The 16467-nt window shown below is 41.0% G+C and overlaps 2 protein-coding genes across 3 annotated transcripts in view; both read right to left on the minus strand.

Annotated features, from left to right (window-relative positions):
• Positions 1 to 4049: 4049 nt before the first annotated feature.
• On the minus strand, positions 4050 to 12425 carry znf740b (zinc finger protein 740b). Of its 2 annotated transcripts, XM_085146966.1 has the most exons (7): positions 12311 to 12425; positions 10436 to 10585; positions 10042 to 10275; positions 9751 to 9879; positions 9531 to 9660; positions 7721 to 7839; positions 4050 to 6189 (listed from the first exon to the last, which is right to left on the minus strand). In XM_085146966.1, the coding sequence occupies exons 2-7, from the start codon at positions 10478 to 10480 to the stop codon at positions 6040 to 6042; spliced, it is 807 nt and encodes a 268-aa protein (XP_085003092.1). In that variant the 5' UTR covers positions 10481 to 10585; positions 12311 to 12425; the 3' UTR covers positions 4050 to 6039. The 2 variants fall into 2 exon arrangements, with proteins under 2 accessions (XP_085003092.1, XP_085003093.1); XM_085146967.1 differs by lacking the exon at positions 10436 to 10585 and having other exon boundaries at positions 12311 to 12413.
• A 222-nt stretch (positions 12426 to 12647) lies between these two features.
• The window catches only part of csad (cysteine sulfinic acid decarboxylase), a 294077-nt gene continuing 290257 nt past the window's right edge, over positions 12648 to 16467 (minus strand). The window contains exons 8-15 of the mRNA XM_085146976.1: positions 14683 to 14737; positions 14466 to 14582; positions 14315 to 14379; positions 14157 to 14238; positions 13869 to 14068; positions 13603 to 13654; positions 13426 to 13515; positions 12648 to 13236 (exon numbers count right to left, since the gene is read on the minus strand). Coding sequence (XP_085003102.1) covers positions 13063 to 13236; positions 13426 to 13515; positions 13603 to 13654; positions 13869 to 14068; positions 14157 to 14238; positions 14315 to 14379; positions 14466 to 14582; positions 14683 to 14737 — 835 coding nt within the window. The 3' untranslated portion in view covers positions 12648 to 13062. The remainder of the gene's footprint in view (positions 13237 to 13425; positions 13516 to 13602; positions 13655 to 13868; positions 14069 to 14156; positions 14239 to 14314; positions 14380 to 14465; positions 14583 to 14682; positions 14738 to 16467) is intronic.

Here is a 16467-nt window from a genome sequence, read left to right on the forward strand (position 1 = left end):
AAGATATCCTGACAGAACAACATTTGACTTTTTCTTTGAAAGCACTGTAGCAGATGACCAACATCAGCAGAACATACTGTAGGACAGCGGTCCCCAACCCCCAGGCCTCGGACCGGTACCGGTCCGTGAGTCGTTTGGTACCGGGCCGCGAGAGTTGAGGCTCAGGTGTGAAATGTATAGTTTTCAAGGTTTTTATCGGTTTTCAGTGTTATTTTGTTATCGTTTTTATCATTAACTCGGTTTTCCTGGGTCTTTTCACGTGTGTTATGAATAAATCTTTTTTCGGTACCGGTACTAGTTTTATTTTGTTGTATTTATCCGCGACACCTTAAAGGCCGGTCCATGAAAATATTGTCGGGCATAAACCGGTCCGTGGCGCAAAAAACGTTGGAGACCGCTGCTGTAGGATATTTGAATTGATATAATTCATTTATTCCTGTTATATTCTTGTTGAAACCAGCACTCTCACGTTCATCTTTCATTTGATGGTCCACACGACTGGAAGTCTTTTTGCAAACAAAGATATCCTGACAGAACAACATTTGACTTTTTCTTTGAAAGCACTGTAGCAGATGACCAACATCAGCAGAACATACTGTAGTTGAATTGATACAATTAATTTATTCCTGTTATATTCTTGTTGAAACCAGCAGACGCTTTGCTCTCTTCATCTTTCATTTGATGGTCCTGGCAGTACTGGACGAGCCTGCCAAGTAGGAACTCAGACAAAGTTGTGACGTAAGTGGACATTTTTGACTTGACAGACACAAGTTTTGATTAGAAGCCTTAAAAACACGTTTCATGTGTCCCAGTAAGACACAAGGACCACTAAGACGAGGCTGCTAAATGAAACTCATAACTGCCAGGCAGTCGAACTGTTTTCATTAACCCCACATCCACTTTCTCTTATTTAATTAATTGCATATTGCAATGAGGGAATTTAGAAAATTCAGCTCTCGACTTCTGACCGTTCCCGGGGTTCATTTTCACGTATGAATATTCATGATTCGGATCTATGATCGCACACATGGGCTGAATACAAACTTTTCCCTCGTTACCCGTCAGACGGGTGAAAGCTTTCGCTCCTCTTCTCCTCTGTGTTGTATTTTGAGTACTGGGAATGATGTGCCGAGGCTAATTAATCTTGTTGAGTTGCACTAATTAAAAAAGAGTTGGCAGCCATCTAAATATGGGACAATATGAAGCATGACATGACTGAACGTTCCCATTAGAGAGATCGTTTTGAGGTGGGCAGACAACCCCTTTTTTAACTTTCACAAGTTACTAGACTTTGTTAACGGTGAGACTCATACACTGGCCCCCTGTGGACGCCGCTACACCAACTTTGCGTACGTTTTGGAAGCCATTTTGTCCACCTCGGATTGGCATAAGATGGCTGCCTTTGACTAAAAATGTTCGTTTAATTCAGCAATTCTTTATTTCTGCCCCCGCTGAAGTTCTCATTTTGGTGCAGGATGCCTTTTGGTTATAACATAAACCAAGAATCGGCTGCATAAATAATTGATTCTTGAATAATAGCTCCTGGTATTAGAGAATATTACAATATTTGGTAATCATTAATAAGTAATGCATTCACACTTTCTTTGCTCGTTGTTTGACAAGAACTTTAGATTGATGTCAGACTCCTTCATGTAATATCAAATAATAACTGAGCGAGTGTGATAAGTCAAATTGATGTTTTTACTCTCAAATGCACGAGAAAGGCCGGGTGCACCAACAGAGTCGTGAATTATTGTAATTTAAAGGTCTTTTTTAGTCGTTCTTTACATTTCTGCCGTGGCCCCGTGCTTCTGCGGGAACGTTTTAGGACGTGTTCACCGAGGCGTCACGGAAAATGGGAGTAACCTGGGCAAAGGGATTGAAATTTTAATGATGAGCAGCAGCGCCGCACGCTGACGGTCATGGTACGCCTCAGACAGCTTAAATATCAGTGCTAATTAACGCAGAGAGGTGGGCTGTCACACGCATGATGGATGTTCGTAGGGGGCAGATCGTTGCTTTCAACCAACCAGCGATTCCTTTATTAATCAAAGCCTGAGATGAAAAGGCTCTCCCACACCTCGGGGAGAAGGAGATAGCAGGAGCTATTGTTAGGAGGCTTTGAGTCATTTGCAGCAAGCCTGTGATGTGTTTGATCAGAGGGCAACCAAACATTTGTAGGAGACGGAGGCGTTCTGCAGCTGAGCGCTTGTTTTTCTAAACCTCTGAACCACCTACGTGATGACACGAGCCCCGGCGTACACAGTTAGCTGAGATTTACCGGTTGTTTGAGAGATTTCAGTTTGTCAAGCCTATGTTTTTTTTCTGCATCCCTCTGAGGGGAGAGGTGAGCATGTGGAGAACTGGCCATCAGTCTTCAGGAGAGCTCTCCTCCCTGATAGAGTGAGCCAGACTGAGGACGAGGCAGCACTCCCACACTTTACCTCTGGACTGACTCCATGATCAGTCTGTCGTGCAGAGATGATTTCAAACCTAGATGATTTCAGCACTTTGTGCATGAAGATGGAGTGTTATCTCCCCCTCTCTGATCTCCTCCCCATCTACCTCACTTAAGGAGGTCCATTGTTAAGTGCCGGGGGCCTGTGGGTGCTGTAAATCAGTCTGCAGAGGGAGGGGATGTCTCCCATGGGGGAAAGCGCACACTCCCAGCAGCCTTCAGGCTGATCTCATCCTGCCTATCCTAATGCTGTGTAATTAAAGAACTGGTCAATAGCAAAGAAGGTGCTAAAGGCTATGATCTGTACTTCCTATGGTACAACTGATGTAGCAATACCCATGCAGCTCGAATTACAGCAGGATGGAAGGAATTCTTTCCCATTCTCTGAAATCTGGCGAAAGCCACAGAGGCGTTTATGTCCATTTGATTGGGTTCTGTTAAACAAATCATCTGTATGAACGACTGTTGTATATTTCACATTTCTTCACTGCAAACTGCAGGTTTTCAAATTTGATTTGCCAACGCTGCTCTGACCAAAAGTGTATTTATGGGAAATTTTACCTCATTTTTACAAGAAGCAGATGATTTACAGAGTTTAACCCCAGATGAGGTTTATGCCACAGCTGCCCTAAACTGAACCAACAATATCGGTAATTACCGAAATCATGCAAAGAAAAACATTTCTGTGATGGTTAATCCACGAGCTCTTTAACTGAAATAATGCTGAAACATGTTTATTGTTATCCATGAATTTTCTATTTTTTTTGTTTTACAAAAAAGCTAAAAAAAACAAAACAAAGTACATTATAAACAAAAGAAAAATGTGTTCAAGTGTTTGAATGTAATCTTTGATTTATTTATGACTTCTGAGAGAAGTCCAGTGTGCTAATATTTGGGTATAAAAACATGAATTCAGTTTGTTATTCGCTTAGCAAAGAAAAATAACATTTTTAGCTTAGAAATAGCTTACCTTTGAAATTTTCTATGAAATTTGGTAAAATAATTTAACCGAGGTTTTGTTTTTTTCTGACGGATGGCCTGATAAATGTGTTAAACACAGATATGTTTGTATGATATTCACCAGATAAGCTTCACTGAACACGTCCTCTATTGAACGTTTACTAAAATACATCCCATAAACTAAAAAACCCAAAAAACCAAACACTTACAAAGTGCAGGTACCATCAGTGTCTTTGCATTAAGGAGTTCTGTAACGACGCACAGGTTTCACATGCTTATGTGTAAGAAAACGTTTGCTTGTTGATTAAATCGTATGTTTGAGATTCGGTGTTTGACAGCTGGCTTCTTGTTTTTCACCAGCTTCACACTGAAGTCAGAAGAAGCGACGTTTTTGGTGTAAAGGAGGCAGCATTCTTTGAAACAGCACACCGAGCACTGTGCTGAGGTTTGTTTCCAAGTCCATGAACAGGCTGGGAGGAAACTCTCATATGGTCATGGCTGCCACCTGCTGGCATAACTGCTGCATTACTCACACAAATGAACGTAGCAGACTTTACAGACTATCCTTCAAAACTGTTATTAAAAAATCGCCCACGAACCTTTGCTGTAAATATATGACCAATACCACCCGTTTAAAAAGAAACAACTTTATTTTTACTTTGGGCCCAAAACTCCATTCACTACAGTGTGAAACTGACTCCATGTCACTCCTGGCGTAACAAAATATAGGGGATGATAAAATAAAAACAGATAAACAAAAAAATATTATTTTCCAAACAAATGAACAAAAGATCCTCCAACAAATACATGCAAATTAAAACAAAATATCCTAACTAATCACAGCTGCTGCACTAAAAGGGCAAGTGTGACATTTTCAAATGTTCGTCCTAAAAGCAAGCAAGAGTCACCGTGGCCTACTGAACTATAATAAAGAATAACAATGATCAGACTAAAGGTTAAACTTTGATTTGCCTTTGGAGTTTAGGTCCCATACATGCTATTTTCTAGCCCTAAAACAATTTATAGATATATATATATTAACTTCATAAACAGTAGACAGTCAGCAATGGGCCCAAACTCTTCTCACATATCTAAAAGTCTGACAGAAACAGATCTACCTGTCTATTATTAAAAAAAACCTTTCGTCTAAATAATAGTCATCTACAACTGAACTAACATCTGCAGTCCAGTGACTTCACAATATACAGGCCTGAAGTTTTATATCGCCAGTAATCAACATACAAACGACCCTCAAAGTTCCACAACAAAGTACGACTTGTCATCTTCACTGAAGATGCTCAGTGTTAAATGACATGGAACTGTATTTAGATCACACTCAGCCAGGCAAACACACAATTCAGCAGTGAGCCGATTATATGATAACCTGGTCGATCTGGGCCATTCGCACAAGTGCTGAAGAAAAAGCTCCCCAGTGCACTCGTGTGAAAAGCCTCGAGCGTTGATCCAGCTGCATTTAAAAAATATTACGAGCATGATTCTGACAATATTTCATAGATATTTAAGTAAGAGTAAACCTAAGGATTTACCAAAATACAATGAAGGAGATAAAAGTCTTAAAGTGAGAACAATCTCTGATCACTGAACAGGAAAAGGCAAGACAGCGGTTTCTAGGAAGGGTAACCACGATGGATTCATACGGCAGGTCATTTTACAGAAGCACGTCAAGAAAAACCTCATTCTTTGCCACACATGGGTCATCCCTACATCCAGTAAACATCAGCTTCAAAAAAACCGGAGCTCCTCGGAAATCTGTCAGCTGTTAGCCAGTGTAGGTCTTACAATTAGGGCCATATGCCTTTAAAACAAGGTAGAACTCTAAATGTGTTTGCCATGGTACAGATACCATCTATCCAATTCAGCTTTAGTGTTTGTTTTGGTTACCAGTAGGGACCTGTAGTTATTTCTGCAGATGTACAGCAGCATGAACAGCAGATTAAAATATTTGGATTAATTTAAGACTTGTGCACAGAAAGAATACGGCACATAAAGTGAAAATGTTTGACTAATTTGACGTTTTTTTTTCCCTCTCCAACAATCTTTAACATTTAGATCAGCGGCATCAAAAAGGTCATTAAATTTACCTTCACATGTGTTAGCGACCTACAGTATTTCATTGACTAATCACTTCCTCGAGGCAGCACACAGAAAGCCTGCTGTGACCTTTTGCTTATAAGCTGTAGCCGCTACATAATTAGTAACAAACGAAACACAAAACAAATAGGACGTTTTAATGCTTCGTGGTTTTCTGTCTGCGTCTGCATTAGCGAACCGTTCGTGTGAATTAACAGGCAGAGTTGGGGTTGACTGCAGGCTGAAAGCACGAAAGGTGCCGACTGTCCGTGCAGTCACAAATTTTGTGTAATCTCCATTTATTGCCGCAATACGATGTCCGTGACTGCAAATGAGTCCCTTCCCCAATCGCCTTCTTCCTGGATTCTTAAGTGACAGTAGGTTAAAAAACCATAAAAATCCACTATGAGCTGGTGAGAGCAAGCTAAAGGTTGGCTGTGGAAAAGTTGGGCTGTTTTCAGGTCACCACTCCAAGGTGTGATGTTACTGAGCTGCAGACTGATGTTGGGTCTCTATGTGGAAGTTGAGGGTCAGACAGTCAGACGGTTGCTCGAAGGATGTAGTGGGCTCCATGAGGCCGGATGGGTAGATGAGTCCTGGGAGTACTGGCTTTCCTCTTTGCTCATCCCAACTGTACACAGCCGTCGGTGTCTCAGAAGCCGGTCTGTCCGTGAGAAGTTCTGAAGCAATGCAAACAAACATGTGGGCTTCAGCCAAAGTAGTAATTGAATTAGGGTTGGGTAGTGGGGTAGTACATTTCCAGAACTTTTATTTGGGTGACATCTGTCTGGTGTACCTCTATAAGAATTCCACTTGGTAAATACTTCACTTGTAAAACAGTTGCTAAAGTGGTTCAAGCAGAGATTTGCACACAGAAACTGATTTAGAATCTAATGCCTTGAAAATCTTACACTGTATGGTCGATGCCAAGTGCTGCAGAAAATCTCAATTTACATTAGGGCTGGGCCATATCATACCGTTCACAATAATACTGGTATAATGTTGGGCAACGATAAGAAAATGAAATATCGCGATAGATTATGGGTAAAACGCACATGCGCTGTGCCTTTGTTTTCATACGCATATGGCGGCGACGGAGAATGAGAAGGGCGAAAGCGGATCGTTGAATGAAACAGATGAATCAGAACTGGTTTGTAAAAATGCTGCAGCTTCAGTGGTGGAACTGGTTTAGCTTTCGTCCGATACACAACAAAGCGCTATTTTTGGTAGCTAGCATGCTAGCGGGCCGTCGTTATTACCGTGTTGTTTGGAAAATACGGCGCACTTAAAATCAATCCTTTGATTTTTCTGAAAGTCGACAGAGCCCCTTATAATCCCGTGTGCCTTATGTTTGAATCCTGGTTGTGTTTACTGACCTCGAAACGATTTTATGTGCACGGCGCTCGAAAATGTTTCAGTACGACTTTGCTAAGCTACGAAGCCGCACCGCTTGATGGATTGTCGGAGCATTACGGCTATCGTAGGCGGAGCCTCGCGGAGTGATACGTACTGTGCTTCAACATAATATTACCGTATTGTGTGTGTATAACCTCTTTTTAAGTTTTATGGATATTATACACGGTTATGCTGAGGATATGTCAGCCAGTCTCCACTGGAAATGCCTTTTGGTTAAACTGTCAGCGAGGAATTTGCATTTGCACTTTTACATTTTTACATAAAAAACAGCTGCTTGTTTAAGTGAAAATACATTGATTTTTTTTTTTTGCACGAATAAAGTTGTGGAGTTGTAAAGTATTTTGTCTCGTGTCAATGATATCGTCAGTTATATCATTATCACAAATTTTCAAATGTATATCGTGATAAATATTTTTGGTCATATCGCCCTGCTCTAATTTCCATGCACAACTGATTTTAAATATAAAGAGGAGTCAATGATAGATAAATTAGCAGCATATGGCTAGTTTTTCACTTGCACTGCCCACATTACAGATTAAGCACCCTAAACATTGTTTGATTGCTTCCTTTAGGCCTCTCCCTTGGTAATTATTGTTTTTCCGGCTTAAAACTAAAATATTTCTAAATTGTTTTTCTGTATTCGTTTTTGTTTCAACACAGCGGGCACGTGCAGTGCCACGTTCACCAATACATCTGCAATCCACTGTTGCTGGAGTGATTGTGACAAGCTGAAAATCTCTTAATGCAGATCTGTTCAAGTACACGTAAAGTGGAAGAAAAAAAAGTATGAATAACCTGATGGCAGCGATCGCACTGATAAGGCTTTTCTCCGCTGTGCACCCTCTTGTGCCTGTCCAGGTGGTAACGCTGAATGAACCGCATATCACAAGCATCACACGCAAATGGCTTTTCCCCTGGAAAACAAAACAAAGCCCACACACGGGGAAAATGAATTTAATCATCACTGATTTCACACGCATTTCACAAAAGACATCTAAATGTAAATTGTCTGGAGACACCTCTTTGATGAGAAAAGGGGTGCAAACAAAAACATAAAAGGCAAAAACAGACTTTAGGCAATTTTAATGAGCTTAATAATTGTCATGTCTTTATGCAGTCTTCAGGAATCCAGGATTCTTGAAGGACACACAAAGCTCTTCTTTGGATGTTTCTGCTTTTTGTTCCGTTCTCTGTCAACATGATCCACGCTGCGTCAGTAACGTCGAGGCCAATCCGAGACTGACAGTGTTGCATTGTGCGTTTTTCTATCCAGGTATGCTTTTACTGCATTGGCTGTCAGTTTGGGATTATTGAAGCCACTACCAATGAGATCATTTTAAGATGGTACTGTAATCGGATGTTACTTCTCTGCTTTCAAAATTCCATCAATTTTAAGAAGATCTGCAACAGCAGTGATGGAAACGCAGCCCCAAACCATGACAGAGCCTCCACTGTGTGTTAAAGATCGCTTCAGACACTCTGTTGACCTCTGTTTTGACCTACTCTGTGTACATACTGATGACAATTTGAAACAACTATGGATTAACTTACTCCATAAGTCCTGTTGCCTCTGATTTTCAGTGTAGTTCTTGTTTGATTTGTCACACCACAGCATTTTCTCTCCATTTGCCCTCCTAAAGAATCTAATCTCGACACCCAGCCTTCCACCAATTTCACTTCTTGTTCAGCAAACAGTTCAGAGAAGGTTCAGATGCATCTGTCGGGTCCTGTGTCAGGTCTTTGCTGGATTTGTCTTCCATTTTCTTCATGAAATGACTTTCAAACACTGTTCATATGCTACAGATAGATTTTTAGGACTACCATCTTTTATTTTCCACTTTTTCAGTTTCCTCATTTTTTTCAGTAAATAGACTTTTTGGGAAAGACCTGTTTGGTCTAAATACTGTTTTATGCTTGTCAAGCTGTGTTATTACTGCCCTTTTTTAATAGATTCAACTGAAGAAATGGGAACAAATGACATGATTTTAAAGACACTATTTAAATTGGTTCTTTCCTAAGCTGTCTGTTATGTGTAGACATGACAGGAGTTTATTCTGGAGCTAGATGCCCTTTTCATGCTTTAATGATTCATACTCAGTGTTATGTGGCTTCTCTGAAAATCAACTATGAGGACTATACTGAAAATGAGTGAAAAGGCATCGATGTCCAAAGAAAGACTTGGAAAGACTGGAGAACTACTGCTCCGCCTCCTATAGCCCATTGTAAAAGACTATAACAAAATGTGGCTCCTCAGAAGCAAATTATAAAGAAAATGATGGCAAGATTTGTATAGTATGAGTCTTATAATTGAGTTACAAATTAGGACCAATGCAGAACTCAGATCAACACACAAACTGAGAAGAAGAAACGTGGAAAAGACACATTTTACAAACTTGTCAACCAACCTCTGAAAATGCATCAAAACAGGTTAAGGGAGCAAATACTAAAAATAAAGGTAGCTGGTGGGTATTTTTAAGCTTATTCTGAGCAGACGGGCTATGAGGAAACATCCTCACAAAGACTTACCTAGTTGACATACAGAAAAACATAAAATAAATTTTAAAAATAGTCCAATTGAAGTAAAGAGCTGAGGGTAAGTTCTCACCTGTGTGTGTAAGAATATGCCTCTTAAGGTGGTAGCTGCTCCGGAAAGCACCGTAGCAATGATCACAGATGAAGTTCTTCTGGACTTTCAATGAGCTGTCGTCATCCATATCAACTGATGGAACTAAATGCTGTAAACGTGAAGACAATTAGATTAAATTAACTTAAGAAAAACAGTCTTTTCACTTTATAATCTCAGTATAATTTGAACCTTTCTTTACCTCCACTTTTACTTTGTTGGCTAAACCGGATTTTTTGTGTTTCTTCTTGGGCTGCATATTCTGGTTTGCCTGCATGCCCTTTCCCTCAATTATCCTTGATGTATGATAATCTCCATCTTTCCGGATGAGCTTTTGAAAGATAAAAAAGGCTTCTGTTAAATGCTGGTTTGCAACCTGTGTACATTTGTCAACCAACGACTTAAATTGGCTTATAAAAGCAAAACTGTGGAATAACTTTAGCAGACTTAAAGTGAGTTATTTCTCCATGCAAAATAAAGAAGCATGTCACACCAGGGGTGGGCAGCTCCCAGTTGATGGATGGCCCATGTGGCTGTGATGTGGCTGTCCATGGTGCACCTGGTGGCTGTGGTGGTTCTGGCTATGCTGCGAGTGGGTTTGGTGGCTTTCAGGACTGGTCCTTTGCCCCTGACCCAAGGGTGACATCATCTTCTTTTGGCCTGGGATGTTGTTGGCTTGCATTAGGGCCATGCTGGACAGCACTGCCTCGCAGCCCAGCAACCCAGCCTGACAATACAAGCAAAATGTCGTTTTGAAAAAGAGGAGATTGCAGGACTCCTCACGCAGCGAGGCATCAGAAGGAAGGAGAGGGGGACTGAACAATGGGAGTAACATGCATACGATAAAATCATGATCGTGATCTTGAGATGAAGAGACTTCCACTGACCCATTTCATATGGTCTCGAACAGAATTGCTGGAATGGTGTGTCATCGCCGTGCTTTGAATGCGTGTGTGTTTGTGGGGACAGAGGGGCTTCACTCGGGATGAGGGGTGACAGATGAGACTACACCCTCCAAAATCATCAGGGGCAAAAGTCTGAAAATAAAGGCATATGCATATATGACTAAAAATGTTTGTGCAGCTTTAATATGTGCTGTCGATCAGACAGGAAAGCACCAGTTGCTTGGTACATAACAGAAAACACAACAATAAAAGGTAAAATGAGAAAAATGATGGAGATGAGGAAAAACTTGTTATGCACAATGCATCTGTGTAAATAATACATTAACCAAACAAACCCTTAATAGCCGGTAGTTGAATATAGAAGGGATGCTTCTTTTTAAATGGTTTGCAATGCACTTTGGTCCAAGTGTAATGAAACACACACACCTGTATCTACCTCATACAGCTGCAGTAATAAAAAAACATCCTAAATGAAGCTTGGTTCCCAGCAGGAATTTGTTTGAAAGTCTTTTTCATGCACATAACAGCAAAAATAAATCTGCACTCTTATCAAAGCATGTTCTGTAGCACGAGCCAGAGAAAATTAGAAATCACATTACAAACACGTTAAATCAGTGTGGATTTTTAAATAATTACATTTATCAAAATGTTTAAATCTGTTTGTGAGAAATAATATCAGCTGATGTTTTAAAATGAATTTTAAAATAACAAAATATAAGTATTAGTCTTGAAAACCCTACACACAAATGTGGCTATTAAATCAAATCAAAATCAAATCAAATCACTTTTATTGTCACGTCACATGTGCAGGTACACTGGTACAGTACATGTGAGTGAAATTCTTGTGTGCGAGCTTCACAAGCAACAGAGTTGTGCAAAAATACAATAACGTAAAACAAGCAAAATATAAGAATGGCTAAATCTGAGACTAATAAATATGTACAATATATAATAGTATATGCATTACAAAGGATATGAATGACGCTGCTTCTGTCATACATGTAAAGGCCATAAATACTGTAAAAACCAAGCTACTAGGAGGTCGGTATAGCTCATTGGGTTGAGGGGGGGTATATGTATATGCAGTGGCTTAGGTTCCAGTCTGCTGTCCTGCTCTCTTACCCTCCTTTCTTGTCTGTTCAACCTGCATCTAATACTCATGTATTAGATAATAACATACATACAGCAGTTTCGCAGTCAGGTCAAAAGCTGGTGCTAGAAGTACTTAAATGATGAATGCATACAAACATGCACGATTACTGCATGATCTATTATGTTAATGTAAAGGGGGCTCTTTCGACGACCCAAACCCACCCATACTGAAAACTCCTTAATGCGGACAGAGATTTTTATTTTAATTGATCCAACCACATCTATTATTGGAAAACGCTTTGTTTTGCGATTCATTTGTAAGCTGGTGGGTTTATTCTCTGATCGATCTTACAAAGATCAAACAGTTAGCTGCAGTTAGCTAGCAATGTATCCCAGCTTTTTTTTGGGGGGGGGGAGAGAAAGTAAGAGAGGTTTATTTTTCCGCTGGGGTCACGGGACAGACAGCTTTGTGTATTTCCGCGGGGGTCTGTATGAAAGTGTGCCGCACGCTGAGTCCCCGCTGAATGAAACGAAAGCAGAAAGCAGCTAGCCAGCCCCGAGTTGGATTTTGGGACAACTCTTGTGTGAGTGAGCGCCCACCCCACCCCCCGCCCCGGACAGCACAACAACAGGCAGGGCGTGCAGGCTCCGCGCCGACCTCAAAATAACGCCGCCCTCCGAGCTACAACTGCTCCAAACACACGGGCACCAGGAATAAAACGTGTACAGAGCCGCGAGTGACGCGCCGCATACTCGACCGCTTACCTTTCGCTTTTCACAGTGCTGAAGATTAATATTTCTTGTCGCACTTCCAATTTTTTCTCAGTTTACAAACACTGACAGGAAACACCACCGGAAGTGCTCCCCGGGGAGAGTCCTGATTGGTCGTACGCCAAGACACGTGACCGAAGCGGATGACCCAGATTTGCGGCCATAACTGTAAGGTGTGCTGCAGAAGTTTTGTTTAAAGGCTTTGTGTCTGGCAGACTTTATAAATATTACATTTTCACTGAGAATACTATTTCTACACAAAGAAAGTATTTTTTTTCTTAAACCTAACCAAATAATTAAATAATTAATCCACTACAAGACCAAACGCAGGTTCTCAGAGGTGACGATTTGTTTTATTGTTTGTTTTACATTACACTTACAGAAAGACATTGTGACCGTGAACTGCTTTTCTGAGTAAAAACAAAAAAACCCCAAAAAACCCCAATCACTTTTCTTGGAATCAATTAAAAAAAATAAATCAGTAATTAGTTAGGTATAAGATGTAAAGGGTAGGCATTCTCCAAAAATGTTTTAAACTCCTTTACAATAAAGAACATGGTCATATAAAGTTTGTAATACCAAGTAACCTTTATTTATTTATTTATTTATTTATTTAACAGCTGTTGGAATCTAGGAAATCAGATATTGAAATTAACACAATTTGACTTGTTTGTTGTTATTTGTAAAATTACAATAACCAGCATTAAACGCACAATCAAATTTTCTGTGTTCACTTATGGGCTTTGTCACAGGTCCTTTCCTAATCTTTCAATTTCATCAAGGAAGAAGTCCATGTCTTTCTGGGACAGTAGGGGAGAGAATACAGTCACACGGAAAAAGTTGACCTTGTTTCCCAAAGGCTGGTAGCCGACCATCATAGTGCCTTGCTTCATCATACGTTCCTTGACGACAGGAGCTACCTTTTAGCAAGAAAACAATACACAGAATTAACTGTAAGTTTCAGATAATGGGGGTTTCTTTGTTTTTTCAAAAGCACACTAAAAAAATGAAGATGCCACATCTAAGTACATGTCAACATGTGTGTAACGGAAGGAATAAAATATCTCAAATGTGGCGGCTTATTCTTATTCAGCAACAGACAAACTTACTTTTGCCAGTTTCTCCTGGTAATCTTCAGTTCCTTCCTTCCCTCTCAAACTCGGTGGTATGAACCAGAAGCAGACATTCACAAACTCTGGCTGTCCGCAGAGACAAATGCAAGCATGGTAATGAAATTTTGCAGGTAAAAAACTCAAGTATACTTTATGAAAAATGCATGAAATTACCATGCTCACAAGCTGGAACCCCTCTCTTTTCTTCATCTGTTCCACCAGATATCTGCAAGAGAATTTAGCAAAAACCCCAAAAAGTAACCATATTTTTTTTTAAAAAAATCAAATTTCTTATATATTAGACATAATTTATTAGTTAGTGAAAACCAAGAGAAAGACAACTGGTTTCAAGGGGTCTTAACTGGATGTGTAAGGCTGATCTTCTGTTAGAATGAGACAAATCTGACTTTACTTGAAGCTGTGCCACATGCTTTATTTACCTTGCATGAATAAAAGCCTTGTCTACACGCTCTTCTAAGCCCACGGAGCCAACAGCTTTCCACATCAACCACAGCTTTAGACAGTCCACCTTGCGGCTGCACTGCACAGACTTATCGCCAATGTCCAGGTTCACATCGTAGAACTTATCTTGCTGGAAGAGGTATGTGGCATTGGCACTGTGGCACTGCTTCAACAAATTCTGGAACAAAGTCAATGATTGTCAAAAAACGTACAAACCCAAACTTTATGATTATTAATTCTGCAGCCTTTAAATTGTGAAGCCAAACCGTGGTGTCCTTCAGGAGTAAAGCAGAACACTGCAGGCCAGCCACCAGCATCTTGTGGGGATTCCATGCTACTGAATTTGCTCTTGTTATACACAGAAACAAACTCTAATCAACACCACAGCCTTACACTGTATCTCCACTCATGTACATTTTAATACCTGTCAACTCCTTTCATCAGATGTCTGTGTTTCTTAGAAAAAAGCACGCTCCCTCCCCAGCAAGCCTGACAAAAAAAGGATAAAAGATTCTCACAAGGTTCACAAAACCAAGTCTCGTCAACACACATCAGTCTTCCACAAGTGCACTCACATCTACATGCATCCACAGCTTGTGTTTATCACAAATATCAGCTATGTGATCCAGCGGGTCAAACACACCCTGCACTGTGGTCCCTGATATGCAGCTTACGAGAAATGGCACTGCACCCTAATAGAAAACACACAAAAATACAATTAAAGTCAGGAGATGATGACTAAAAGCTACATGTTAAATTTGATGAAAACTAGCCAAACATCAGCAAATCTACCTGAGATTTGGACAGCTCTATTTTTTCATCCAGATCCTCTGGAATCAGACGACCTCTGCAGCACAGAGACAGCATTTAATTAGATGAAAGGTATTATTTTTACTTGGCACAACTCCAGGTTACAATAGATCAAAATGTAACAATTATTTCAATACAGAACATTAATCTATGATTTACAGCCCCAATCAAAAGTTTAAGATCACTTGAAAAATGGCAACTCTGGTGTGCCTGAAAACGGCCTGTTTCATTCTGAAATTGCTTTGTCTCACTCCCATTTCTTCTTGTTGCATTTTGAAGCTCTACTTGGAACCTTGTTAAAATCCGACCATGCAAAATATGATTTTTTTTTTGCCATTTTTCTAGTGTTCTTAAACTTTTTATATATTGAATAATTATTGAGTCTATATAAAAGGTCATATAACATCTGCAAGTTGATTTTTTTGAGCATTCGTTTTGCAATTGTATAAATTAGGGACAGAAGAAAATTAAATTTCTTTTATGCTCAATAACTTCTTCCAGCAGGCAACTGATAACTAACAAGTCATCCAAGTCATCCAAGATGGCGGCGCACACGGACGCAGCGGCTTCAGCCTCTCCAATTACGCGTTTTTCTTTCTGCAAAGCAAAACTTACCTACAGTCATCTGGAATTATGCAACATCGGCTATAACAGCCGGGTCCCCGTTACCAGTGACTATCAGAGGATCAACAACATCCCCCCGGAGATAGCGAGAACACCGGGCGCTCCGTGGATTGTTATCGGCTCTGCCAAGCAACCCAGGCGGCGGACGGGACGCAAAAGAAGGCGGGGCTGCCGGTCAGGCGTGCTGGCCAGGCTAAAGAAGCAGCCTTTCAAACCACCGCTTCCAAGCATCTTCCTGACCAACGGCCGCTCGGTCGTCGATAAAACAGACGAGCTGAACCTACGTCTCCCCGCACAGCCACTCGTCCGCGACTGTTGTGCCTTGGTCGTCACAGAAACGTGGCCACAAGAGGAAAATCCCGACGCCTCGATGCAACTAGCGGGCCGCACAATGCACCGCAGCGACGGAAAGGCTGCAGCAGGTAAAAGCAGAGGTGGAGGTTTGTGCATCTACACACATAACAACTGGTGCACAAACACCAAGATAATCTCCACAGCCTGCTCCCCGGATATAGAGACAATGTCTGTCGTGTGCAGACCCTTTTACTTGCCCAGAGAGCTGCCTGTCGTGCTAATCACAGCAGTCTACATACCGACACACGCTGATGTTGGCTCAGCTCTTGCCCACCTGCACAACTCGATCTCTGAACAGCAACGGAGATATCCAGAGGGAGTACACATCATCGCAGGGGATTTCAACAAAGTGTGCTTAACCACCGTGCTGCCTGGATTTGTTCAACATGTGACATGCCCTATGAGAGGCAATAACACACATGTTTACTCAAATATCAACCAGGCCTACAGATCTGTTGCCCTCCCACACCTGAGCGTGTCCGACCACCTCCCTCTGCTTGTTGTCCCCTCATACACACCACTCAGTAAAAGGACAAAGCCCACAATCAGAACCATTAACACCATTTCTGGGGACGCTCTGGCTCAGCTGCAGGACTGTTTTGCCCTCACAGAGTGGAGTGTCTTTGAACACGACGACCTAGAGACTCACACAGCTGCAGTGCTGGGTTACATCATGTATTGCATTGACACTGTCGCCACGGAAAAGCGGGTGCGCGTCTACCCCAACCAAAAACCCTGGATGTCGAGTAAGGTTCGGGCATTGTTAAAGGCACGCAACTCTGCATACAA

This window comes from Neolamprologus multifasciatus, chromosome 20 (genome assembly GCF_963576455.1).
Source record: "Neolamprologus multifasciatus chromosome 20, fNeoMul1.2, whole genome shotgun sequence".
Lineage (NCBI taxonomy): Eukaryota > Metazoa > Chordata > Actinopteri > Cichliformes > Cichlidae > Neolamprologus > Neolamprologus multifasciatus.